Source organism: Phacochoerus africanus, chromosome 10 (assembly GCF_016906955.1).
Source record: "Phacochoerus africanus isolate WHEZ1 chromosome 10, ROS_Pafr_v1, whole genome shotgun sequence".
Taxonomy (NCBI): domain Eukaryota; kingdom Metazoa; phylum Chordata; class Mammalia; order Artiodactyla; family Suidae; genus Phacochoerus; species Phacochoerus africanus.
In genome coordinates this window covers 10,318,140-10,345,459 of record NC_062553.1, presented here as the reverse complement: position 1 = coordinate 10,345,459, position 27,320 = coordinate 10,318,140, and the positions used below count along the sequence as shown (strand labels likewise).

Sequence of the window (27,320 nt, the reverse complement as noted above, 5' to 3'; positions counted from 1 at the left end):
TCTATATAATAAATATAAGTTATTCCAAAGTTAATGATTTTTCTTTATCAAAGGCCAGTGACCTACAGGAGAAAGAATCAATGAAGTAAAAGGGAAATAATATGTAAATTCTACTTACTCCTTTTTAAAATAAAAGGAAACATTTTATTTAAAAACTGAAAGCAGGAGTTCCTGCTGTGGCTCTGTAGTAACGAACGGGACCGGTAACCATAAGGATGCCAGTTTGATCCTTGGCCTTGCTCAGTGGGTTAAGGATCTGGCCTTACTGTGAGCTATGGTGCAGGTCACAGACATGGCTGGATCCTGTGTTGCTGTGGCTGTGGCACAGGCTGGCAGCTGCAGCTCTGATTCCAACCCTAGCCTGGGAACTCCCACATGCTGCAAGTGCAGCCCTAAAAAGCAAAAACAAACAAAGCATACAGAGCAATCCATTCTCAATTATCTTTTTTTGAAGATTTTCTAATAAAATGACTTCCATCAATAATTTTTTCTGGCACTTGTGCAAGTTTTGACTCCAGGAAACACAAGTGGCTAAAGAACAGCAAAACTGGTTCAGAGAAGAGCATACCTCTCTCTGTCAGAGGGAATCAGCGAGGGGTGAGAGGAGCCACGGAACAACTTTGACTTCGCAGATGCGAATGGTATCAGTTTTAGTTTTCATTCTGCTGTATTTTAACAGATGCTATTCAAATTTTTACAATTCTTGACAGATCTCTTTGATCTTGTTCTCCTATAGGAGCGTTTCTCTAGGTGTGCTCTTTACAAAGCCTGCAATGCACAATCTCTAGGAGCAAGCCCTGCAACCTTCATGTTAAACATCTTCTCTGGGTTTGAGAACCTCTGTCCAGCTTAGAAGTTCAAGTTCCAAAATGTAGTTCTCACACCAGACCTTTAGAAACCTATATGTTACTTTGTGACTTTATACTTCAATTTTACAGTAAGGCATGTGAAGAGAATCAGAGGGAAATGAAAATGTCTTCAAGAAAAGAAGCAAGAATTTAATTGGATTACGAGGACCACAGAGCACCTTACAGAAGTCATTCCTTATTTTCTCAGGGGTTATTTTCCTTAAAATAAGCAGAGTTTTTTTTTAAATTATTATTTTAGGAATCTTAAAAATAGAAGCAGTCAAGTAATAAATATGATGCTAGACATATAAAAACACATAGTAAACAAAACATTTTAAAGGTATCCACTTCTAAAAAATTATTGGTATTATAAAACCATGCTCTAAATCCTTTTTCCTGAATCCCCCTTAATTTTTAGGGAGCATCAGTGAAGGCATGGTGACTTGATGAAACACATCTTCCCAAGAATTGTTACATAAGCTGGATTTCTTCCTACTGTTCTCAAATAATCTCTTATGGGCTTATTTTGTTTGTTGCCTTTATGCTTTGGAGGAGGGGGTAAGCAATTTTTGGTAAAAATGCTTACACAGTAAGACCTTTTTTTTTGTAAATTGCTGAGGGCAGAAAGGGAAGAGAGCTTAAAAATAATCACTGTCTTGTTCTTTTGTTTAAATGTGAATGAACTGACCTACACATACATAAAAAGATCACTGATTATTTAATGTAGGGAGGCAAATACAAAACTGCAAAATCACAAAATCGAACTTGGTAAAGCGTGATTTACTTTAACCACTAAGACTCCATATTTGTCCTTCCTTAGAAAAGGAAAATATTTGTCAACAACTGAGACAGTCATCAGGAAAATGGGATGTTAATGGTGAGAAGCCAGTGCAGAAGAAACGATGCACATGAGTCAGTGTCCCCCATACTAAGGAAAGCACACAGTAATATGTTAGTGTTCACAATCCAGAGCAAAAGACAGCACATGCGCCCCCCCTTCCCACAACACCCCCTCCCCGCAAGAGGGCCAATCAGCATCAGGCAGCCCTAAACAAGCTCTGCTCCAGGGCTAGTCTGCTTTCAGTTCCTTATCTATGTCAAGCTCTTAAATACACCAGGTCCCTTCGTCTAGGTGATACTTTCCCCTATACAAGGTCTCGGCTTTCTTTACTCTACCTCTGGTTCCTCCACTCCTTCCCTCCCTGGACACTTTACAATCTCCCTCCACAGTATGTCTAACACTTGTGGTTATATGTATAAATAACAAATAACTGGTATGCATTATAAGCATATATCATATTAGTGTATGACATGTATCGATGTATATTATACATAGAGCTATAAGGCCTCTCTTTCCCTCTATGGCTGTACATTCCACAAGCACAGAGACCATGTCTGTTTCACATAATGCATAGCAGGGTCTTGGACACTGCCTGGGACAAAAGAAGGCACTTTTATAGAATAAAAGGCATTCAGAAGTTCCCTTGTGGCACAGCACGTTAAGGATCTGGTGTGTTGCCACAGCTGTGACTCAGGTTGCAGCTGCTGCTGCGCAGGTCCGATCCCTGGCCAGGGAACTTTCACATTCCACGTGCTGTGGGTGTGACCAAAAAAAAAAAAAAAAATACATTCTGAGTTCCACCTTTGGTTCCCATAGTTTCATATCTTTAGAGCCTTGACAAGACACTTCCACCTGTTACGCTAGACAATAAAAACCTCAACATTAAGCAATGGAGGTTCCCTACTGACCTGTAAAAATCATTAGGCTTGTACTGATTGGAACAACCCTAATGATAGGCCTCCAATAGGAGGGTCCTTCTGTTAGAATAACAATCAGTTATCAGTCACTCCGGTAACGGGCCACAAACCTTTCAATTCCAGACATCTGCTTGATTGCTTTTCTGTTTACCAGCATTAACGCCTACCTGGAGTAGTTCCTCTTTTCCTTCAGAAAAGCAGAACCAAATTCATGTTTACTTTCTGCTTCCATCTCCGTGGAAGGCAGCCTCCAGGACGGCCTCCACTGAGCCTTGCTCCTCTGCAGTCCCAGCTCCTGAATAGCAGACTCCTCCCCAACCGAGCGGAGCTGACCTCTGTAGCTAGTAGGATGTCCTGGAAATGACGGTGTGAGAATTCTTCTGAGGCTAAATCACAGAAGACACTGGACATCTGCCTCGGGCTTCATCATCTGCTCTGTGGGGAGCAAGTGCCCCAGCACCACACTCTGAGGACACTCCAGCAGTCCTGCGGAGAGGTCTACCTGATCAGCTCCGTTCTCCTGACAACAGCCTGCACTAACTTGCCAGCCACACAAGGAAGCCATCTCAGAGAAGGACCCTCGGATGACTGCAGCCTCAGCGGATATCCTGACTGCTACCTCCTGGGATCCGCATCAGAACCAATCCACTAAAGTGCTTCTGAACTCCAACCCACAGAAACTGCATAAATGTTTATGGCTGTTTCGAGCTATTCAAGTTGGGGGTAATCTGCTATGCAGCAATAGATAACTAACGTAATCTTTTATCACTCTAGTTCACACAATTTTTTTTAGAAACCTTCACCATTAAAACAAAGGGATACAAAAAAATCCTTTTTCATTTTTTTCAAGTTTAGCCTACAACTCCCTTCTCTTCATTCATTAGATCCCATAAAGAAGACAAAGGAAATGGCTGGTTTTCTGAAAACATTTTAGAAGGATAAAATAAGATTCATTCTATTTTTTAGGAAAACAGAAAAAAATTCCCTAAACAGAGGACTGGATTTTCTGAAAGGGATGAAAAGACGGGATGGGAGAGATGGGACAGCAGCTGAAGTGATGCCCTAAAGATCAGGAATGGAAAGGAAAGGAAACAAATTCAGGGATTGGTTCTTCCATTTGTCACAACCTTGTTCTAGCAGATTTCATGGAGGCATAGCACAAAGAAAATATGTCATGATCAGAGGGTGGGCAGGAAGATACATAATATGATATCTCAGAAGGCAGGGAGATGTGAACTAGGAATGAAAGGAAGAAAAAGTAAGTTGGCAGCGCCGGGGTATTGAGATTTTTTAAAAAGGTATATCATGGCAATCTGGCAGAAGTACCAGCCCCATTTCTTTATTTCACATGGAAAAACTTCCTCAAGTGTTTTTAGTTTTTTTCTTTATTCCCTGCCATAATAAAACAGGCACAAAATACTCCAATTAGAAAGTGAGTTTCCGTCACCACATTTCCTCAAGGTGGATAGTGAGCACCCTTTCCCCTTTCCCACAGCCAAAGAAAGTTTTCCAACAAAAAAATTTTGAATTCACTTGAGTTTTTTAATTATTAAATTCCTCTTAGCCTTATGCTGCTTCCTTTTTTTTTTCCCAAAAATCTTCTTTCTAGGTTTCCCTCCACTTTCATTATAAAACAGGCTAGAGAAGAATAACTGATATAACAATGAGATATTAAATGTTTTTTCTTAACACGCTCAAAAGGTTTTTTTCAAGGAAGACTGGGAGAAACAACAATGGAAAACTTAATTATCCACTAGTAACAGTTAACACTGACTATCTTGTATTAAAATTTCTAAGAGTTTTCTTTCTAGGGAAGGCACAGAGGGAAATTCTTCATAATCATAAGCTGCTTGCCTGCTTCTTAAATAGTGGGTACAAAATAAATGCTACTGGAACTGCTGGGATAACAATGTGTGTGTGGTGGGGGGAGACCTCAAATACAGACATTCCAAAAAAACAAAACACCCATCTAGGCTGAATTTTCTTTACAGGCAACACCAACTCAAAAAAAAAAAAATCAAACTAGATTAGTTTGTGAGAATTAGCACTATCAAACATCATCAACTAAGGATCCCTTGAGCTCCTCAAACTCCTTAAAAATAAAGGAATTAGAAAGATAAGAACTACTTCACAAGCAAAATCCAGAGTCAGAACAAATATGTTTAGAATCTGATCAGTACTGCCAACTCAGCTGGAGCTACCACCTTGCTGCCAACTCTGAAGTTCTAGAGTTTTCAGGCTAACTCTTGGAAGGGAATGCTTACTTGGCTTTATAGAATCAAAAAAAGAAAGATTACAAAGTAACCCACAGTTCTGATTCAATGAGTGATCTTGAGCCAGAACCAACCAGTTAAGCTGCTCCTGAATTCCTGACCCACAGAAACTGTGAGAGGTAATAAATGTTTATCGTTGTTTAAAGCTTCTAAGTTTTGGAACTGTTTATTATGCAGCAACAGAAAAGTAATACCTCTCATCACTCTAGTGCACACAGTTTGCTAGATTTTCACTATTTATATAAAAGGCAAGGATATAGTATATGAAGATATAGAAAATAACTACTAACATGTAATGTGCAGACAATTGAAAACAAGTATGTTAACAATTTTGTCATATATGGTTAAATGTAACTGTGATAAGGCTGACAGTATAAGATTATTGGGGGCTGATTCTTTTTCCTAATTAGCCCCAACTTTTATGAATAGCTCCCCTACCTCAAAGCCCCTTCAAAATCCTATGATATTACAAAAAGAAAAAAAGAAAGGAAATTAACCTAGGATAATTTTAGGCTGGAATCACTGCAAACTGTGAATGTAAGAGTCCTAAGAAAGTTATTTTTAAAAAATATGTCTATATTTGAAAGAGTTCTAGAATAGTGATTATAATGCCTTTAGATCCATTCTTCATCCTTTAGTGAACTGATGAATATCTCCAAACAGTAACTTTTTCTTAAATAACAAGTCAAGAGACATAGGTTTGCATTTCTCTCTGTACAAATTAATATAGAGCTAAAGGAGCTACAAGAAAAAAGTATGGCCTGTCACAAAAACAAAGGTTCTTATTATCGAACTTATGACAGAATTTTATGGGTTTTTAGTGCTTATTTTCATGTAAAAAATGATAAGGTAAACAAGCAAAACTGTGGATAATATAAGAAATTAAAACAAAAAAAGAGTCACCTACCCTTAAGAGGATCATGCTCTGCTCTCATAATATCAATAAGGGAATTTTCCAGAGAGTGCATATTCAAACTGTCATACATTCTACTTCGATCCTAGAAGAGAAGAAAAGAGAAGAATATATTCTATGCAATGTTTTCAAAAGTCCATCATTAATATACTACCCTAAATCCTTTCACATAAAATAGGACATCTGACTAGTAAAATTTTACTGGTCAGTTTTTATCCTGAGATAATACCAATAACTAAGGATCTCATGAGCTATAATATCTCTTGTACTGGAAGACATTACATTGTATACATTTATCTCCAAAATCACTTATCAAGAGGAATCTTACTTCATTGGCAGTACTAACACAATACAGTAAAATAATTTCTACTGGTATTGTTCTCAACTTGTAAAGACTTCTGAAATGTTACACACACACAGAAAACATTTTTAATTATTATTTAACTTTTCACATATATCTAAGGAATTCAGACATTGACACTTGAAAAATAAATATTTGAGATGAAAGGGCTTAATTCCATAATGCACCATACTTTAAACATCTATCAAACACTGTATGTTATTTGACATAATAGTCAGAATTTCACAGTAATGAATCATAAACATCTTAAACAGTAAAAAAAAATCAAAAGCATGAAATACTAATATCAGGACAAGGACTAATATCTAGAATATTTAAATCTTGCTCTCTGAAATCCTTACACACTGGTCTCTGCATTTCTCAATCTTCCCTCCCTCCATTCACCTCTGCAAGAAAAGGAAGGTGGGAGAGAAAAGGGTGAAAGCATTCTCATCACGGGAAGTCCTTCTACGTCATCATGTCTCACAACAAAGTCTTTTGCGTCATTGGAAGTTTTGTTTGCTGAGTGTTAAATCTCTCAACTTGCTTACTAGAAAGAATCTCATTCATTAACACTCATGAATTTATACTGCATTCTGCTCAACCTACACTCAATACACTTGAACAAATATATAAGGGAACCACCAGAGCAAGCCCTGGCCTGTGCCCCCCTAATTGTCAGGCAGCCAGTTCCCCAAATATGTCAGTGCTAACCCTGCCCATTGAGGTCCCTGCCTGTTTGTTTGTTTGTGCAAGCGTATTTAAGTGAGGGAAAGGCAGGGGAGGCTATTTCGAACTCTCCAAAAATGATTAACATAAAAAAAGGAAAGAGAAAAATCATAGAAGTAGAAAAATGTCCCCACAGAAATGAGAATGAGGCACTTCTTAGCCTGGGTCCCTGAGCTTCAACAAGGACCATGTCATCTGTGAGATATACACAATGTTCGGTATGTGTGTGTACACATAACCTTTTTCTGAAAAGGTTTGTGGCTTTCATCAGTTTTCCAAAGAAGTCCACAATCCAGAGATTCAGAACCAGTCTTTTAGAGAGCTGAGGAAAAACATAAGAAGCTTTCCTGAGAATATGTTGATTTTTTTAAATTAAAACTGGATGTTTTAGAGTTGTGAGCTTTCTAAAGCTGTCAAGGAATTTGACAATGTGAAAAGTAACACTGAATGATGGAAAGTTTGCTGGACCTGGAGGCTGTTACTTGAGCTTTACCATTAATTAGCTATACTGGTACCCCTTACTTATTTCTACTTAAAGACTTCTGAGGTATAACACCCATCAGTAATAGGTGTTCACTAGCACAATGACCTTGACTGGAGAGGGAGGCACAGAGCATCACTGAGCTGTAACAGTGGTTCTCAAACCTGAATGTGCTTCAGAATCATCTGGAAGGCTCATTAAACACACAGGTTGCTGGGATCCATAACAGTCTTAATTCAGTGGACCCTCAGAATTTGTTATTTCCAGTAAATTTTCAGGTGATACTGAGAATGCTGGTCTAAAGACCACACTTTTAAGAAGCACTGAGCTTCTTAACCTTAAGTTACTAAAGCATTTTTAGGCTTTGTTCCATCTTTGAGAAAATAATCATGTCGAAATATATAATGCCTAAAACCCACTTTAAAAATAATGGAAAAGCAAAACACTCAAAGTAGTATGTTATAAATAAAACTGGAACAGAGAAGAGCAATTTTAGTAACATACTCAAATATTTCCATCTTTTGTGCTTCTACTGTACTTGTTCATAACTAATTTGCTGGTCTTTTTGCCTCTGCCACCAAACCTCTAAGTTAATTAGGGGTAGGGACCTTCTAACTATGGAATATATCTAGCTCGCAAAAGTTTGCTGAATGAATACTACTTTACCATAAACCTGCAAGTTCAAGTTTAGCTTGGTGAGGGCAGACTGCACTTTTAAATGGTAATTATAAAGGACTAGAAAGCCTTCTCAGAATCCTCTATGGAAAGGTATTCAAATGTTAAGTAACTAAACTGAGACAAGCATCAGATATTACACTGACCTCACTATCAACTTGAATTTCCAAACACACAATGAAATGTTAAGTGCTACTATATTCAAAGTTTCAAAATACATTTAAAATAGAATTAAAAAGTGTAATCTGTCATGACAAAAACTGTTCATGTAATTACGCAAAAAAAATCTTGAAAGGTGTGCTGTATCATATAGGTTCTAAGATACAGTAATTACAGATACTTTATGTTCTATTTCTCTTACTCTTTGTAAGAGTTTAAGAGAAACAGAACATATTACAGTTCAAGCCTATCTTCTCAGGCTGATGTTCTTCTGAACAGAAGCAGACCACGCCCCATCTTTAGTCAACCCGAGAACTTAATTAATAGTGACTATGACTATTAACACCACCCAGATAATATTTTCCACAGAACTTTTTTATTTTATTTATTTTTGTCCAGCCTCTACCTCCATTCCAAGGAGTAGTTAGAGCACAGTAAAATTAATGTACAATCCCATACATACTGTCAATGGGCCATGGACAGTATTTAAGGTGTGAGGGGAAAACACACAACCAAGCTATTCAATAAGTATCATCACTACTATACATCAACTCTGACAACACTTATTCAAAAAAAGCTGCATGGCTTAATACTTCAGCTTTATGCCTATATCCAACTGAAATAGTGAGATGCCCACTTACAAGGTTCCTTATGTTCCTTTGCATATCAAGTCTCGCATCATGAAACAAACTCCTCCTTTAGTAAAGAAAACAGCAAAGCTATTTAAAGACTATTAAGTTAGTTATACTTTATTAAGCATCAGCTGCATCCCACATGATTTTTAAATCACCAAGCACAAAATAGCCTCCAGCAGGCAAAAAGCTCATGACATCTCAAAAATCACTCTCTGCATAATGAAACCTAAAGGATCATGTTCAAAAAATAAAGATAATTCCATTAAAACAAGTCTGGGGATTAAAATATGACTTCTTCAAAAACTCAACAGAACTAAATTTGATTGTAAGATAAACACTCACACATTCTTCCACAATAGGGATATTACAAAAAAATGTTTCACAAACTGCCACTGGTTCAAAACTAAATGGAAAACCTGAAACCATTTTAAAGTAACCATAAACACAGCAATACTGATCAGCATAAACAAATATGGAAAATCAAGCAATATACTTTACAGTTATTACTACATGGCTCTTTGAAAACAGCCATTACATCTAACAAAAGTAAGAATCTCTATCAGGAAAAGCTTACCCAAGTCTAAATATTAAAGCTGTATGGCAAGGAATCAACTAAATGGCCTTTCAGAAACTGAGATTACACTATCCCACAACAATGAAGAGGCAAAAAACAGAAAACATTGGTGGAAAAACTCAAATAATTTTTCTTTTTGGCCACACCTGCGGCACGTGGAAATTCCCAGTCTGGATGGAAACCATGCCGCAGCAATAACCCAAGCTGCTACAGTGACACCTCAGGGTCCTTAATCCAATGCACCACAAGATAACTCCTCATTTCTTATATTCTAATACTATTATTTTCTTAAACCCAGATATTTGCCACAAATCCAGAAGCAACAATGAAGCCCTAGAAAGACTAAAAAACATAGAACGGAGTCATCCCAATTTTAAAAAGGATGATACGAGAAAGGTTATAAACGCTGAAAGATAACTAATGTGGTCAACAATGATATAAAATACAACAAACGGAACATGAACTTAATCAAAAGAGCTTTTTTATGGGATATTCTACTTTTGCTTTGATGTATTCAAAACCCTGTCCTATTTCAAAAGCGGTAGTTAAGTAGAATCTCTTCCTTTTGACACTGTCTCTTCCCTAAGAAAAAGGAGGTTAATGATTGAAAAAACTTGTATCCTCATATTTGAAGTTATACCAGATGCTTGGGCATATATTCTTCTGCCTAAGTAGAAAGATCACCTTTATTGTATTTTGTGTTTAGTTTTCCAATTTTTACTTTAAAATAAAAATGCAAAGTTGTATTAATATTGCTCTCAATTTTAAGTAAATACTGATTACACATTTCTTTTTTTTTTTTTTAATTTTGCTTTTTAGGGCCACACCCATGGCATATGGAGGTTCCCGGGCTAGGGGTCCAATTGGAGCTACAGCTGCCAGCCTACGCCATAGCCACAGCAACGTGGGATCCAAGCTGCGTCTGTGACCTACACCACAGCTCACGGCAACGCCAGATCCTTAACCCACAGAGCACGGCCAGGGATTGAACCCTCAACTCATGGTTCCTAGTCGGATTCGTTTCTGCTGCACCACAACGGGACCTCCTGATTACACATTCCTGATTACACTCTGCTGGTGCGCTACACCGAAGGAGCAGCAGATGATGTGCTGCTCTGGGTGTGGCTCTTGAGCTCATTCTCACCCACAGCATTCTCTAGTTCCACACAGATATCCCTTATTCAACCAGCTGGACTTTCTTCTTCTCGGAGGCAAAGAACAGCATTTCCCCCCATCTATCTCAAGGGTAATTAAAGCACTACCACAGAAACAATGAATATACATTCTTGACCATCCTTTATTCTGATCCTCAACAAAATATTGTAACAGTGATTTTGAAAAAATTAAAAAAAAAAAAGGTTAAAAGCCCCAAATAGCCAAAGCTATTCTAGTATCTACAATGCTAACAGAAAATGGAAATGTAAAAAGAAAATAACTGGTGTAAGAATGTATGGAGCACGATTAAAAAACTGAACACTGGACAGGAAATATAAACAGCATCCATTACGCAAGCATGTGTAAGAGATCCCACTCTGTCCCATTTGCAGTAGGTGTGACAATTTGATGACTACCAATGTCCTTAAAAAACTTATGTAGTTTAAGAGCCATAATTTAAGGAATGCTTTATTAAATGAAAAACTGGACTTGGTCTGCTACTATACATTGTTTTTTGCACAAAGTGAATATCTTCTAATAATGTTTTTTTCTGAGAGGTACCCACATTATCATTTATCATGTTATAATAGCCTGGATATTAAAGATTAGTAGAAACTGTCTTCAATTAATTCAAGTTAATTTATGTAACATGCTAAGGAATTTCAGGAACAACCTCTCTAACAAGAAAAGTCTGACTGAACACATGCATAATCCTCCTGCTAGGGAGCAGGCCAGGGCTTCACAGCCTAGATCACAATTTTAAAGGCATGATGTTGCTTTGTTTATAGAAAACTGATATGCCATATGTAAACTTGTAAGTAATAACTTCTGCTACTAATATATTTACTCTTGATTTAAATTGTTCAAGTATTAATAAATTTATAGTATATTAAGGTAATTTAGAATTCATACTTTAGAGTATGACTTCTTACAAGGGTAACTAGTTAATAGCATTTTAAAGAAAAGTAATTCTTAAGCCTTAAAGAAATAAAAATCTAATATTCACTTTAAAGTCAGAAATGTACACAGAAATTTATATTTGTTTTTAAAATTTTAAGTTTGAAGCTTTTCCACAAAAATAAAGGCCTTTCATATATGGAAATGTCAACTTGAAAAATTTTATACAACAACTGAAATAAAACTAATCTACAAAATGATTTCTTTCCCACTTATTAAATACAATTACATGTCCAGCTCTCAGTATAGGTAAGGTCAGGTACTAGAATTAAGACTTACGTTTTAGAATTTAGTATATTTTAGGCCTCAATCAACTTGAGAATAAAAGAAACCAAGAGTTAAATGTTTTTGAATGTATTTGTTAATTGAAATGTATTAGTATTAGAGTGTGGTATACGATGAAAAAAGATCAGAAATGAAAATAATCTCCACAGATATTTAAGTGTCTAAGTATTTTCTATAATTTTAACTTCTGACAACAGTGAGGAACTATCCAACTCTTATTAAGATGCCAATTTCACTTTGTAGCTGCTGCCATATTTCTAAGAACCTCAACTTCAAATACCTCAACCTTTTATGGGAAGACAGAAACATGGTATGCATTTTTATAATAAGTATCCTTAGGGTCCTCAAAGAAGACAATAGCATTGCTTTTAAGAACAGGCTGGAGGTCATACAGCACACCTCCACTGCCTGGGGCCAATCCCCATTTGCTTCCCCCCCTAAGAGACCAAGACTCTTGTATTCTAAAAATAAAGGAGGAGGGGGCAAGAAGGAGGGAGCAAAAGAACTGATGAAAGAAAGTATAAGAGCTGGCTGAAAAGGCCTTGCATGATCTAGTTCAAGGTCTTCCTTTTATAGATAAGGAAACTATGACCCAAAGAGATGAAAGTTCATAAACTGTGTCATCCAGAGTTGTAAAGATTGTGAGAGGAAGAATAAGAAAATTCAGATTTCAGACTTCCTTTGCACTTTTTCCTTCACCATTCTCTTCATCATCACATCTCTGGTTCAAGAGTGCAAAGGGAATGTCAATATCTCAGCAGTTTACCAAAAAAATAAAAAAATTAAAAAAAAATCTTAAGCATCAAAATCCTTTTTCCTAAAATGAATTTATCTAAAATCCTAGGTTATAGATAGGTAAGAGCTTTGAATGAAGTCTAAGTGGGAGGGCTGCTGGCCTTCACCCTGTGGAAGCTCCAGGGGCACCTGTGCAGAGCCCAGTGTGAAAATGTCTCTTTCATCATCACTTCTGCCTACTCTATGGCATTATTCAACCAACTGAAGCCATCTTAACAAGCTAATTTCTCAACAACTGCCCCCCCCCCAATCCCCATGGGTCCTTGTGGCAGCTAATCTGTCTTTTTTTCTCCATAGGTCCATATCCTTCTCATATGAATACATGAGATTCATCACATACCTCCTCTTGCTTTTTCCTGCAAAGCCTCTTCAAATAATTATGTCCTTTCCTGTCTAAAGACATGTCCCTTGCCACCTTCAAGATAATTATTACCGTACTTTTCCTCTTCCAACATACCATCTACTAGGCATTTAGGTATTTAATTTGAACATGATAAAAGTGCTACCATAAAAATATCACTAATATGGCCTAACTGAGCCAGAATGAAGAAGAGTAGAAATAGATGGATAGTGTTACAACATTAGCAAGACAATACATTACAAATTACATGAGATGAGTACTTATTTTTAAGTGGAGTTCCTGGCAGGCCTACTTTGGTAAATAGGTAGGACTTAATTAAAACAAGTACTAATGGTTGACTATTGAAGTTACTGCCAACCCTCCAGATTACAGTGCTATTTGCAAAGGTAATATTACTCTATTTATACAGTCCTTACTTGTAAAATCATTTCATGTTGACAAAGTAACTAAGGATAACATAGCTCCATTCAGTGGACTCCCACAATGTCAAGTCTATGCTCATTCAAACTTGGGCTCTGTAGGAAAGAATCCTCATATGTGAGGACTGAGTGTTCTATTTGTCCTGTAATAATTCTCATCACCTGGTACCCAGAGTACATTCAAATTTCATCTGCAGGAAGAGAGATAGCATTTTGTAGCCACAAAGGACTTGAAGGTAATGCAATTAAGACCGACTTTCAGATTTTCGACTCAAGAGTTTTTCAACAGGAAACTGATCATTTGGAAGAAAACAGTATTTAATTGCAGTTAACAAAATTTAGAATAGAGGAATACTATAAAGTTTTTTTTTTAATAAAGATGAAAAACTGAGCTAAGGGCTTTCTTAGAAATGTATCTCAAGACAAATACAGCAGATTTCATGAAAAAAGTTTTCCAAAAAATTCTGTAAAACATTCATGAAATGTAAAATTGTATGTTAAATAAGCATATGATTTACACCTAACTGCAAATGATTCCGAAAAGAGATAAAACATGTTCAGTGTGACTGATGTTTAAAGTCAGGTGCTCTTGGGTATGATTCCTTTTTTCCAAAAACAAATTTATTATGTTTAGGAAACACAAAATGATTATGAATTGCTTTTAAATTTAAAATTGAGGCATTTTATATTAAACAAAGTCAAGTGACCCTTTAAAAATAAATTGCTTTAATGCTCTCTGACATATGCTTAAATAGGTATAATTGGAAAGTAAATACTAAATCCTACTCATAATACAAATACTAAACTCCTAGCCAAAATCCTGAAAAATATACACTGTGCAGCCTACCTGGTCTATTCTGGATGTTCCGGCTGCAGTGCACCAACTATCTTGGAGTGAATCTGAGCCCCAAGCTGGCAACTGCAAACTAGATCTCACCTTCAATAGCATAGAAGTTTTCATCAGAATAAGCAGTTCTCGTCCCCACACCCACCCACACAAAAAAAGGAAGAATGAAAAAAAAAAAAACAATCAAAGTTCTATCTTATATCTTTGTTCCATCCTCTAATGGTTTTAAGGGGAAAAAAAATCTCATTTTAGATAGTCATAAGGGGACTTCATCAACCTTTAACATCAACAAAATATTATAAGCCCTGAAAAAAATGTCTAATCATCCAAAGCATTAGGCCACTTTTAGAAAAAAATAGTCATGGAACCAGGGAACAAATTTTAATTTGATGTAGAAAGTCCTAATATTATTCTGCCATAATCATACCTATGTTAACTATATTTGAATGTACATAGAGCTGATACAGTCAAATCTATGCACAATTACAAAACACCTTAGTTTAGCAATACTGGAGGAGAAACTTATTCTGGTGGCCTATTAAAGATTAATGAATTAAGGCATCCTTAAGGTGCTGCCAATTAAAAGCTCCAATATGTATTTAAGAACTATACCAAGATTTTTCTACATTTTACGAAGCTTATTTTCTATTATGTGTTCTCTAGAGATTTTTTTCTATTCTCGATTTTCTCTGTATAGGTATTTTAACCTTTGATAAATTATATGCTTAAAAGTTAGAGCTTTCTCTCTTTTAATCCATTAGCTTTGCTACACTATTACTACCACCACCACCCAGTTTCCTATTTTGAAAGATTAACATTAGAAATAAGGCCATTTACATACCATTCTTACCTGTAAGGGTAAGAGTGTATTACTATTGTTGTCTGTTCTGAACACATTATCTTCAATCCAAGATTTTGGAGTCAGTGATGGAGTAGAGCGAGTGAATTTCGGTGGTGCTATGACATTACCAGAAAACGGTTTCTTCAGTGGAGATATCTGATTCATAGTTCCTGGAATTCCCATGTTTCCAGTTCTACGATGATCTCTGCCATGCATTGCTCCCCAGGACATACTTCCAGTGCCCCAGCCACTGCTCTGATGGTTGCTCCAAGGTGATTGTTTCAGAAGAGGCTGGGGAAAATACATCTATTTAAATAATACGCATTGAAAGAGTTTAAAACTCAAATTCAAATTTTGGCCGGAGCTAAGAATTTATGGTCTTAAATTTATGATTTTTAAAAATGAAATATATTAAGGCAACATAATATACCTATTTTATAAAAAGTAATAGGCTTGAGATCTTGCTTATGAAAATATTCGTTTAATGCTAGGTGACTTTTCATGCTCTTGTCTACTATAAATTATAATGTCCACTATAAATTATAATGAAACAAGAAGACATTTCATGACCATTACTAAAATTGAACCATGAAATTATTTTTTTTCTCTTCAGAGAGAACACATACATGACAAATGTGAAGAAAAAACTAAATACTTTTAAATGATATTAACTTTAAAGATTCTTAGAAGATACAACCTACATTACGATCTTAAAGCAACCATAATCTGCTGGACACACATCTAGGAATATGATCTTTATTAATTAAAATATCCCATTCATATGAGTGAAATATTTAGGCTTTAGGATTCTCAACAAGTTGTACCACTGCAAAAGTGGATGATGATTAACATTGGAGTGCTTCTATTGCATGGATTAAGAATGCCTTTTGGGATAGGGAAAATATGGAAATATGTCTCTTTTTTTGCACTATTCATCAACGTTCAAGATATTATATTCCAGTTTCCAGGTAGTTTCTTCTAACTTTTTGTAATTTTTATCTCAATTATCCATGGACAGACAGGTAATTATCTGATATTACCCATAGGTGGATACCAACCATAGATAAACAACTATATACTTTGATCATTATAGTACAGATCTTAATAAGTCTCCATTAACTTCATTCATGGAAAAGGAAATTATATTCCAAACTGGAACCAATCGCAAGGAAAGTTAAGTCATCAAAAAAGAAAAATTCACCAAGAGGCTACAAGTGCAGATTTTGAAAAGTGTTAACTGCTAGCAATTATACTTTCAATAAGCTTATAATTTAATAATTTTGTGGAAATATTTAGCCGAAGTCAATAAGTTACTCCAAGTCAAACACTCTTAAAATTAAACCTGCTTCTTTATAATTTTAAATCCTGGTCTACAACATCTATTAGTTTTTATAAAATTAATGCTAATATAATCATGAATACATACTACTATTTCCACCTCCACATAGTTCAAAAGCACAGCTTGGGGACCATGGACAAATCACTCAATTCCTAAAGGCCTTACTTTCCTCACTGATGCAGTGTTCAAAGTTCTCTTCCAGTGATCTAAAATTCCATATGACAGTTGTGTGACCTCTTACCTCTACTGCAAGACCCATCTTTGGACAAAAAACAGATTATAGTTAAATATAGACCCTGGTATATGGTCTTCTAATGATATACCATGGCCTTAAGAATACAAAAATACCTATAGATAATTTTCTGCAGAAATTTTTCATTTAAAAAAAATGAGGACCCTGACACACAAAAGAGAGCTGCTCAGAATTACATAAATCATGGAAGAGTGGAATACTATTTCAAAATTATCTACTTTCAATCCTTTTAGGCCACACACTCCTCTCTCAGGGAGAAACCAATGATTCAACAAAAACTGCTCTTATTCTAGTTAATTTAAATAACCTCCTGTTACTTTGGTTAATTTGGCTAGTATTCACCTTTTTAAAGACGTTAACCCTTAAAAACTTTAACTGGTCAATAGAAAAAGTTATATGAGTAAGTAAGCACTAGGTAAGGTCCAATTTTGCTTGTCGCACAATCTTTAATCACGAAATCGGCCTTAGAATGATCCCTATCATAAATGTTGACGATCAGAAACAACAACAAAATACTCTTACGATGTCAACTAACCAACCCAGCGGCCACTCAAACGCTGTATTGAGAGGATAACAAGACAGACTTTGAATCAGAAAGGCCCCGGATGAATAAAAAAACCTGCCCTCTGTGATTTCATAATTTCATTACCCACTTAAAATACACACGCCCTATCATTCAAGGGAAGGTTACGGCCAACAAAAATATGCAAAAGTCTTCTCTTCAAGGTAACCCACCGATCGCAGACTCCGTTAGTTTTAAAAGCTACAAAATACTCCCCAAACATTGAGAAGTACAGCCAGTAAAACCACCTGGAGAATCTCGGTCTTAACCAAGGCAGCCACCACTACCCGTTTCTCCCCGCAAGTGCTCTGACAGCTCGGAGGACCGACCCACGTCGGAGGTAGGTCAGCGGGAGGAGCGCGGCCCCGCGGCTCGTCGCCGACGCCGGGTCCCCGGCAGGTTGTGCGGCCCGGCCACCGCCTCACCGCGACAGCTCTCGCCGGTCAATTAAGAAGGAAACAAACTCGAAAGAAAAAAAGCCTTTCCGCCCGTTCCCTCATTGGACGACGGCAAAGGGTCACGGGCTCCCCACCAGGACCTTCTCCGGTAATCATTCTCCTCCCCCAGTTCGCTTCCCACGGCCGCTCCCCCTCGGAGGCCGCCGCCCGACCCGCGGGTCCCGAGGCCCCGGGCCCCGGCCGGTCCTCGCCGCGTCTCCCGAGCTCGGGGAAGCCGGACGGCGGCCCCCTCCCAGGCCAGGGAGCGCCGGCGGGGCTCCGGGGTCGCCCGCCAAGAAGGACGGGAGGGACATCGCGCCCGGCCGGCCGCCCTCGGCCCCGGCGCCATTGCGCCCTGGCCCCAGCCCCCACCGCCGAGCCGGGGCGTTCGAGGGGGCGCCCGGCTCGGGGCCACTTCCAGCCGGACCCGCCTCCCGGCCCCACGGCCCATGGTGGCCACAGCCCTCCCGCCCCGCCGGGGCCAGTGTCCCAGCTCCGTCACCCTTTTCCGCCCTCCGGGTCCACGCTCGATCGGGCGAGGGGTCCTCGCCGCGGCTCCTTGGGGCCGCCCCGCCCGCGGTCTCCACGGTGCCCGCGGCGCAGCCGGGCCGCCGCCCGCCGTACCTGGTGGTGGTTGTAGGAGTTCCTCTGCTGCAGGAAGGCGGCGGCCGCCTGGTGCTGCTGCTGGAGCTGCGGGCTGACGGGCGATCTCCGGCTCTGCGGCGGCTGCGGCGCCGCGGGCGGCGGGGGCTGCTGCTGAGGTAAATTCATGGCGGGCGGCGGCGGCGGGGGCCCGGCGGCCGCCGAGAAGGGGCCCCCGAAGCCGCCACCGCCGCCGCCGCCGCCCGCCGGCACGCTGAGCCCAGCGCAGCCGTGCGGAGACACGGGCGAGAAGCTGGGGAAGAAGGCCGGGTTCATGGACGACGGCAGCCCAGGGTAGAAGCCGTTCTCCGAATCGGGGCTGGGCGGCGGCATGGCGCTGAGCGAGCCGCCGCCGCCGCCGCCGCCACCCGGGGTGGCGGCCGAAGAGCCCGGCTGCGGCGGCTGCGGCTGCGGCGGCTGCTGGGGCGGCGGCGGCGGCGGCTGCGGCTGGGGCGGCGGCGGTGGCGGCTGGGGCTGGGGCTGGGGCGGCGGCGACGCGGTCTGCACCGACCAGGGGGTGCCGAAGCCGGGCAGCGGCGGCGGCGACGCGGAGCCGCCTCCCCCTCCGCCTCCGGGGGGCCCCCCGCCCCCGCCGCCGCCGCTGCCGCCGCCCGGGTGCGGAAGGTCCGGGCTCTGTAGGCTGCTGAAGGCGCCCGCGCCGAGCGCCCCGCCGGGCAGAAGGTTACTGGGACTGTTGAGCAAGGGGTGGTTGGGGGACTCCATGGAGCCCGGCGCGGGGTTCACCGGCGGCGTCGAGGGGGCCAAGCCAGCATTGGGGGACTCGGCGGCGCTGCCCTCGCCCGCGGCCGGGGTCTTGCGAGGGCTGCCCGCGCCTCCGTGGCGGCGCCGCGGGGCTGCGGGCGACGAAGGCTGGAGCTGCGGGAGCGGGGGCAGGTCGGCCGGGCGCTGCCGCGGGGCGAAGTCCTGCGGCGGGAGGTGCTGCGAGTGCGGGAGGCTGAACTGCTGCTGTTGCTGCTGCTGTTGCTGTTGGCGCTGGGCTAGCTGCGCCGGCTGGAGGAGCGGGCCGGGCGGCGGCGGCGGCGGCGGTGGGCTGAACCGGCCGGGGCAGTGGAGCGGCGGCGGCTTCGAGTCCGGAGGGTGGGGAAGGTGGGGAGGGCTGAACTCTTTCCTCTTCTGGCTGCTCAGCTGCTGCTGCTGCCGCTTACTGAAGTCCTGCGGGGAGGAGGTGCGGCAGCAGCAGCAGGAGGAGGCGGAGGAGGAGGAGGGGTGGTGCAGACTCGGTTTGAAGTCCTGGGAGGGGAGGAGGTGGGTCACACCCGCGTTCGTGCCGCCGCCGGGGTGGTGGTTGGGGAGTTTCTCCGTGGCCGCCGCCCCCGAGAGCGGCCGCGCCGGCTGCTGTGTCAGCCCCAGCAGCAGCTCATCCTGCATGGTCTGCTGATGCGCCAGGAACGGGGAGGAAGAGGAAGCGGCGGCGGCCGAGCTGTCCGCGCCGCCGCAGCCGAGGGGGATAGAGAAGGGGGAGGCGGCCTCCGAGAAACCGGTGACAGGCAACGGCGGCGGCGAGAGCGGGCCGAAGGGCGTGGCGGAGGGCAGCGGGGCGGCGGCCGCGGCGGGCCCCGCGGCGAAGGGACCGTACGCCCCGCTGCTGAACAGGGACCCGGGGCTGCTGCTTCGGAGAGGGGCGGTCTGCAGCACCCCAAACCCGAAGTCCCTCATTTATCAGGCCGGTGGCAGCGGGAGGATGCGCGCCCCGTCCGCTGCCCCGCCTAAGAAGCCGCCGGATCTGGGGCGGCGCGGCCGCCGTGGTGGAAGGAGGGAGAGTCAGTGAGAGAGGGACACCGTGACTGAGCCGGGGGCACCGACTTCGGCCCCACCAGCCCTCGCGGCGACCACCGCCACCTCCCGAGACCGGCTCGGGCGCCGCCCCGGCTGCCGCCGCCCTGGCGGCTTAAAAACCCCGGAACGTGCGTCAGCGCCACCTCACAATCGCGCCGCCCCCCGCGGTGCGTCCCGGCACGCGCGGGCCCGAGGCCGCCGCGCCCCCCGCTGCCCCGCCCCCGTCCCGCCCCTCGTTAACAAGCAGGCTCGGCCCGGGGCGCGCTCGCGCTCTCGGGAGAGGGGGGGATCGCGGGCGCGAGCAGCGCGTAGCCTCCGGCTTCTCCCGCGCCGGGGGAATGGAGAGGCCGGTTGGGACAGCGGGCGGCCGAAGAGAGCTGAGCGCTCGCGCGCACGAGGGCGAGCACGCGCAGGAGGCGCGGACCGTTCCTGGGCAACTGCCCCGACCCGCGCGGGGTCCTGGTGGAGCCAGCTCTAGATCGCTCGCGCCACCTCCCCTCTCTGTGGTCTACCTCGGGGTCCCGCCTCCTTCCTGTCACCTCCGCCGGGTCTTCGGTCACAGGAGCCCGGCTGCAGGGACCAGGTCCTCCCTAGGCAGCGCTGGCCCACAGGGGAAACTGAGACCGGACTCGCAGCGGCTCTCAGTGTTGTGGTCCGCAGCGCGAGGGAGCGGGGACCCTGTCTCTCCGATCCCGGGGCTTGGTGGGGGAGGCCTCTGGCCGACTCGCTGGTGCGGGGCTCTGCCCGCCTGGCACATTGCCCAGCGGGTCGCCCACGCCTCTGGCCCCACTGTGGCCGGGACTCCGAGCCCTCCTTGCAGTGGGGAAAGCGCCTTTCCGCGCTGGTTTCTGTTTTCAGCCTCTCGTGCAGCGTGCTGTCATCCTGCAGCCCCGTGAAAGTGTTTTCTTTAGGGTAAACTGAAGCCCTGGCGTTCACCAAATCGTTTTCACTTCGGTACTGAGGGGCAAAGTCCCTGGAACCTAGCGTGGCTCCGTGTGGTTATTTACACACAGATATGCATGTGATGGGTTCCGAGGCGAGCTCCCATGGTAACCCTGGGCCCGCTCCAAGTCCTCCAATTTCAGAAAGCGTTTCATGTGCCACCCTGGGGACTGCGGTGTGGGGCACTCCCTCCTTGCCACATTCATTCTGGCATCCCCGCCCCTTCCCCCTGGGGAGACTCTAATTTAAACATTTCCGAAGCTTTATGAATTTTCAAGGGAGAAAGATTTCTCACACCAGGGGAAAAAAAGGAGATTCTGACTCAGCAGCAGACTTGTTGAGGCTTGCAAAATGGAAGGGGAGCCAGAGCTTTCCATGGTAGAGCTTCTGTTAGAAGCCTTGGAAAAGGGACTAAACCTGTGTATTTTCTAAAGAAACATTTTACATACAGGGAAAAAAAAAATAGGTGAATGAATAGCAGAGTGATCTATACTAGTAAGAGGAATTTCATGTCCTGTTTTGCAGTTTTAACTTTTTCTTGGCATTTAGAGAAGTGAAACTACAGAAAGAGTACTAGATTAATAATCCCCAAAGAACAGAAAGTGGGTTTAGAGTCTACTTGATTTCGATTTACCTCTGAACTAAGATTAAATAGTGTTCTAAATTAGCACCTCTTGAACTAAGATTAGTGTTATAAATTACTCTTATTTAGGCAGAGTACATTTTTATGAGTCCTCATTCTCTATTAGTTACATTTCATTCTTGCTTTTGTTGCTTCAGTGCTTCAAATTTATATAAATCACAATAAATACAGTAGAAAGAGAACAATTTACAAAGGGAAAATACCTTCCATGTATAATGTTTATGTCTGATATCCTTTCTAATGAACTAAGTTTGATATTGTCTTTATAATAAGGAAAAAGTGCTTTTTAAAAACAGCTCATAAATGGTTTAGAAATCAGTGGGTACATAGAAAATTGATTTGAGTTGGTAATCTCAACACCATTTTTAACAATCAAGCAAAATATAGAACTGGAGAAGTAGTTTTTATTATTCTAAATTACCACGTCTAGAAAATAACTAGAGCTTATTGGAATTAAAAACACAAATGGCCATTTTCACAGCACCTATTGACATATTTCTTAACTGTTATTCATTAACCTATTTTGTAGGGAAAATATTCAGCCACAGAGGCCTAGAAAGTCTTAAAAAGGAACTTTTTTTTCTAAGTAAAGTTATATTTGATTGGACTCATCTGAGGATCCAGTGACAAATCTTGCAAATATAGGCATGAAAATTAGCTCAATCATCTTTTAAAAGATCAGTTAGTGCAATATAAGGCAAGAGAGAGCATACATGTAAAAGTCAAATGGGTCCATTCTGGGCTAAAGTTTGAACAAAAATAAGATTTCGTGGTGTGCTGAGGCTGGTTTTGTGTTAGAGCATTTTGACTTTCCCAAAACAGAAAAAGGCCCTCAAGTTTGGTATTAGGTAATAAGGTCAAACTTCATATTAAGTACACTAGATTCCAAAGTCCCAGTGCCAGACACTCTACTCACTACTTTACCATCTCAGGGTGTTATGAGGGCCCTGCTTTTCATAAAGAGGAAAGTTATATTCTGAAATCTAGAGCTTTTAAGCTGATGAGCATCCCATCATTGCAAATATTCCCACATGAAGCTCTCCGATCCTGAAGGTAGAGGTGGGAGGGAAGGAGGGATGGAGGGGTTGTGGTTCTCTAGCAGGTCCAAGGCCAGGATCTTAGGAATCTATATTCTGACTGTATTTACGTGAAAATATGTTAATTCTATGACACCTAACTTGGTCCCTGACTGTAATTTGACAATGCCTTGTTCATTTCCTCCCACTGCCCTGGCCCAGTGTTTTCAAAAATATTTTGCTACAAACCAGGACACACACATACACAAAGAAATAAAAACAAAGCCTGTATTAAGCAATTCCTACATGCAATTGACTCACAATTTTCCTTTTTAAAATCACCTAATTGATCTCAAATCACTCGATTTTACAACTCACAATTAGGTCATGAGCTGAAACTGAAAAGCACTGTCCTAGAAGACTATTTCATAGCTCTCCACCTTAGAGCCTCCTCACACCTCCCCTGTCCTCAATCAACTGCTGACCTGGCTTCCTATTTTAGTGAGAAAATACGAGCAGTTACAGGAGAACTTCCCCAGGTCCTCATGACTCAACTCCCTTTTCCAGTCACTCTGAATCTGCCCCTGGACACCCTGCCTTCCCTCCTGGCATGTGGACGGCCACACCCCCATGCTTCCATCTGAGGCCAGTCCCTCCACTGGTGCTCCAGGTCCTCCTCCCGCGTGCTTGCTCAGGACATGGCTTCATGGACATCCCAAATTTAACTGCCATGCCCCCAATTCAATTCCCCCACCTCTTTAGTTCCCATCTGGGTAAATGGTACTCCATTGTTCTAGTTGGTTAGGCCAAAAATCATGGGGTCATTCTTTTTTTTTTTTTGTCTTTTGTCTTTTTAGGGCTGAACCCATGGCATATGCAGGTTCCCAGGCTAGGGGTCTAATTGGAGCTGTAGCTGCTGGCCTATGCCACAGCCACAGCAACGTGGGATCTGAGCCGAATCTGCAACCTACACCACAGCTCAAGACAATGCCGGATCCTTCATCCACTGAGCAAGGTCAGGGATTAAACCCTCAATCTCACGGTTCCTAGTCGGATTCATTTCCGCTGCGCCACGGCAGGAACTCCATCATTCTTGACTTCTATTCTTCTTGCAGCATATCCAAGCCATCATTATATGCTGCTTGTCCTACCTTTAAGTTCTATCCAGAATCCAACTACCTCTCACCACTCTCACCAGAAGCAACCTGGTCCAGATGACCATTCTCTCTGCCCTGAATTGTTGCTCTCAACTCCTAACTAGTTTCCTGGCTTCTGATCTTGTCCACAATCTATTCTTCATGAAGCAACCAGAAGGTTCCTTTCAGGCAGAACACATCAACTTCTCTGACTAAATGCTTATTAGAATAAAAGTCAAAACATTTTCAACAACTGAAAGGTTCTTCTTGATTGCCTCCTGCTCACGCCAATCCCTCCTTCTACCCCACAATGGAATGATCATTTCTTTAACACACCAGGCCAAGTCAGCCACAGGGCCTTTGCTCTTGCAATTCCCACTGCCTGGAATGCTTGTCCCGGCAATATCAGCAGCACTTACTTTATTACTTTCCCTCTCTTCTTTTAGGTCTCTGCTCAAGGTCATTTTCTCAGTGATATCTTCCCTACCACCATTGTAAAACAGCAGCCTTCTCCCTCTGTTCCAGCCTCCCTCTGTCTTGTAGTGGTTTTAGTTTTCTCCATTTGGCCCACTATGTACTTAAATTGTTTATCTATCCTCCCCATTAGTTTGCAAGCCCTGCCAGGGAAGGTGCATTGTTTTGTTTACCTCTGCATCCTCGAGTATCCTGGAATAGTCCGGGCACACAGTAGGCATCTAAGAGATGTCAAATGCATACACTGAATGAAGGCATCATGGAATGAATGAACAGCAATTTTAGGAAGTAATCGCTACAAATATGCTGTAGTAATATGAGAGTCTGTTCGTCCATTGCTTGTTTGTTGGCCAAAGCTTCCCAAACATCACCTAGATACTCCTAGGAATTATACACAAGGGAAGATAGTTCCAGGCATCTGTGAGTGAGGACAGACTGGGCAGCTCGGTATCTTGACACCAGGGAATGGATAAATCTGGACCCCAAAAGGCAAGACTTCTGTCTTAAGATCCTAGAGAAGGACTCTGGCTGCAGGGACTGGGGTACTGGGGAAAGAGAAGGAAGCACAGATGTTCGTTACAGGGATGTGAGCAAAGACAGGGAGTCAAGGCTTCAGCTCATAGAAAGAGAACCGGTTTAGGGCGCATGACAATGAGGTCAATTGATGCTGAGCCTCCAGGATGCTCGTTTCTTACCACCGCCCATCCTGTAAATGTGACTGACCCCACAGGATGGTAAAGGTCTAGTCATTAGGTGGGAGCTCATTAGTTCTGGCTTTGGGTTGGGGGAAATAGCAGTTAAGGTCCCTACTGACCCTGTCCCACTTCTGGGTGCTTTCTTGACATAGCATCCCAGGGTAACACCATCTTCAACTACTTCTGGTTTCCCTTCTACTTGTCTAAACCTTCCTTCATCCTCTCCTCCACCCCCTTCTCTCTTTTGTACCCTTTTGTGGTGGAGTTCCTTAGCTTCTCTACTTCTGTGTACTCTTTGGAGGTGACTTTATACACTCCTATGTATGTATGTATGTATTTATTTATTTTTGTCCTTTTAGGGCCGCACCCATGGCATATGGAGGTTCCCAGGCTAGGGGTCCAATCAGAGCTGTAGCTGCCAGCCTACGCCAGAGCCACAGCAGCACGGCATCTGAGCTGCGTCTGCAACCTACACCACAGCTCAAGGCAATGCCGGGTCATTAACCTACTGAGAGAGGCCAGAAATCGAACCCAAATCCTCATGGATGCCAGTTGGGTGCATTCACTGCTGAGCTATGATGGGAATTCTCACTCTCATGTTTTTAAATGTCCTCTATCTCGGACCCAGGAATTCAGGTGTCTCTACCCGAACTTACCATCTTCCCCCAAGCCACCCTCCCCTTTTGCTCCCTGTCTGGCCAATGGCATCACCCCACAAGCTGGAAACTTGAGTTATCCTCTTTTTCCTTCTCTTTCACCCTCCAAAAACGATTGGTTACTATACTCTGTCAATTCTACCGCAGAAATGCTGCTCAAAGCTCCCTCTCCCCTACCCATGTCTTATCTCTGAATCTTTCCTCTGTCCTGTCCTAGTGCACAGCCTCTTAGCTGGCTTTCCTGCCAGTTCCTCTTCTGAATCTTTTCTCTTCAGTAGTCTCAGAAACCCAATTATGATCCTGTTACCCTGTCCTTGTCAATATCCACTCCCTAGCTTCCACAGCATCAAGTCCTAGCTTGCTAGTAGACAGAACCCTTCAGAATTTATTTGCAACATGCCACTTTGGCTTTATCACCAATCACTCAGACTACTAGATTTTCTGAATAAGCCACGTCATTTTTTTTTTTTCTTTTTAGGGCCACACCCTCGGCATATGGAAGTTCCTGGGCTAGGGGTCAAATCGGAGCCATAGCCACAGCAACACAGGAACTTAGCCACATCTGCAACATACACCGCAGCTCACAGCAACGCCGGATCCTTAACCCACTGAGTAAGGCCAGGGATCGAACCCACTGAGCCACAACAGGAACTCCAGCCATGTCAGTCCATAACTCTGGGCCTTTGCACATGCTGTTTCTACTTCTTGGAATGTCTCTTTTCATCAACAAATGCTTCCTTTCCTTTCAAGACCCAGTTCAGATGCCATCACCTTTCTTGACTCCTCCTAGACAGTGAGTTGAGCCCTCTCTATGTCTGTAATGTTGTTGTAATAAATGTTTTTATTGGAGTTCCTGTCGTGGCTCAGTGGTTAACAAATCCAACTAGGAACCATGAGGTTGCAGGTTTGATCCCTGGCCAGCTCAAGTGGGTTAAGGATCCAACGTTGCTGTGAGCTGTGGTATGGTCGAAAATGTGGCTCGGATCCTGCATTGCTGTGGCTGTGGTGTAGGCCGGTGGCTACAGCTCAGATTGGACCCCTCACCTGGGAAACTATATGCCGCCGGTGTGGCCCTAGAAAAGACAAAAAAAAAGTTTTTATTGTTATAACGTGTCACACAGACATAATTATGTTGCCTTGGTCATCTGCCCTTTTAGATTGTGAGTTTGTATAGGTCATGGATTTCCTTTACATATCTCTGCACCTTTCTTGCCGGCATGATACCTGGAACACTGTTCCCAGAACATTTTTGTTGATTAGTAGTTGCCCAATTAGGGCTATAGGAAGGAAAGATAAAGGAAAGGAAAGAAAGAAGAAAGGAAAGCAAGCAGGGAGGGAGAGAAGGAGGAAAATATTTCCAAAGGACACTTAAAAGGAGATGTGTATCACACTGATTGATTTGTGGATATTGAGGGATCCTTGCATCCCTGGGATAAATCCCACTTGATCTTGGTGTGTGATCCTTCTGATATATTATTGGATTCAGTTTGCTAATATTTTGTTGAGGATTTTTGAATCTATGTTCATCAGTGATATTGGCCTATAATCTTTTTTTGTGGTATCTTTGTCTGATTTTGGTATGTGGGTGATGATGGTAGCCTCATAGAATGTGCTTGGGAGTGTTCCTTCCTCTGAAATTTTTTGAAAGGGTTTCAGTAAAATTGATGTTAACTCTTCTCTAAA

The 27,320-nt window shown here is 42.8% G+C and overlaps 1 protein-coding gene across 12 annotated transcripts in view; it reads right to left on the bottom strand.

Annotated features, from left to right (window-relative positions):
- The window catches only part of CPEB2 (cytoplasmic polyadenylation element binding protein 2), a 71,159-nt gene extending 51,204 nt beyond the window's left edge, over nucleotides 1-19,955 (bottom strand). For 6 of the 12 annotated variants that reach the window (XR_007137583.1, XM_047799372.1, XM_047799374.1 and 3 more), the window contains exons 1-4: nucleotides 18,261-19,955; nucleotides 15,055-15,336; nucleotides 14,205-14,294; nucleotides 5,787-5,877 (exon numbers count right to left, since the gene is read on the bottom strand). Coding sequence is in view for 11 of the 12 variants with exons in the window: in XM_047799372.1 (XP_047655328.1) it covers nucleotides 5,787-5,877; nucleotides 14,205-14,294; nucleotides 15,055-15,336; nucleotides 18,261-19,955 (2,158 nt within the window). In the remaining variant the exon portion in view is untranslated. Of the gene's footprint in view, nucleotides 1-5,786; nucleotides 5,878-8,817; nucleotides 9,072-14,204; nucleotides 14,295-15,045; nucleotides 15,337-17,447; nucleotides 17,524-18,260 lie in introns of those variants that run through there. The other 6 variants (XM_047799376.1, XM_047799378.1, XM_047799377.1 and 3 more) reach the window with 4 other exon arrangements.
- Nucleotides 19,956-27,320: the final 7,365 nt, after the last annotated feature.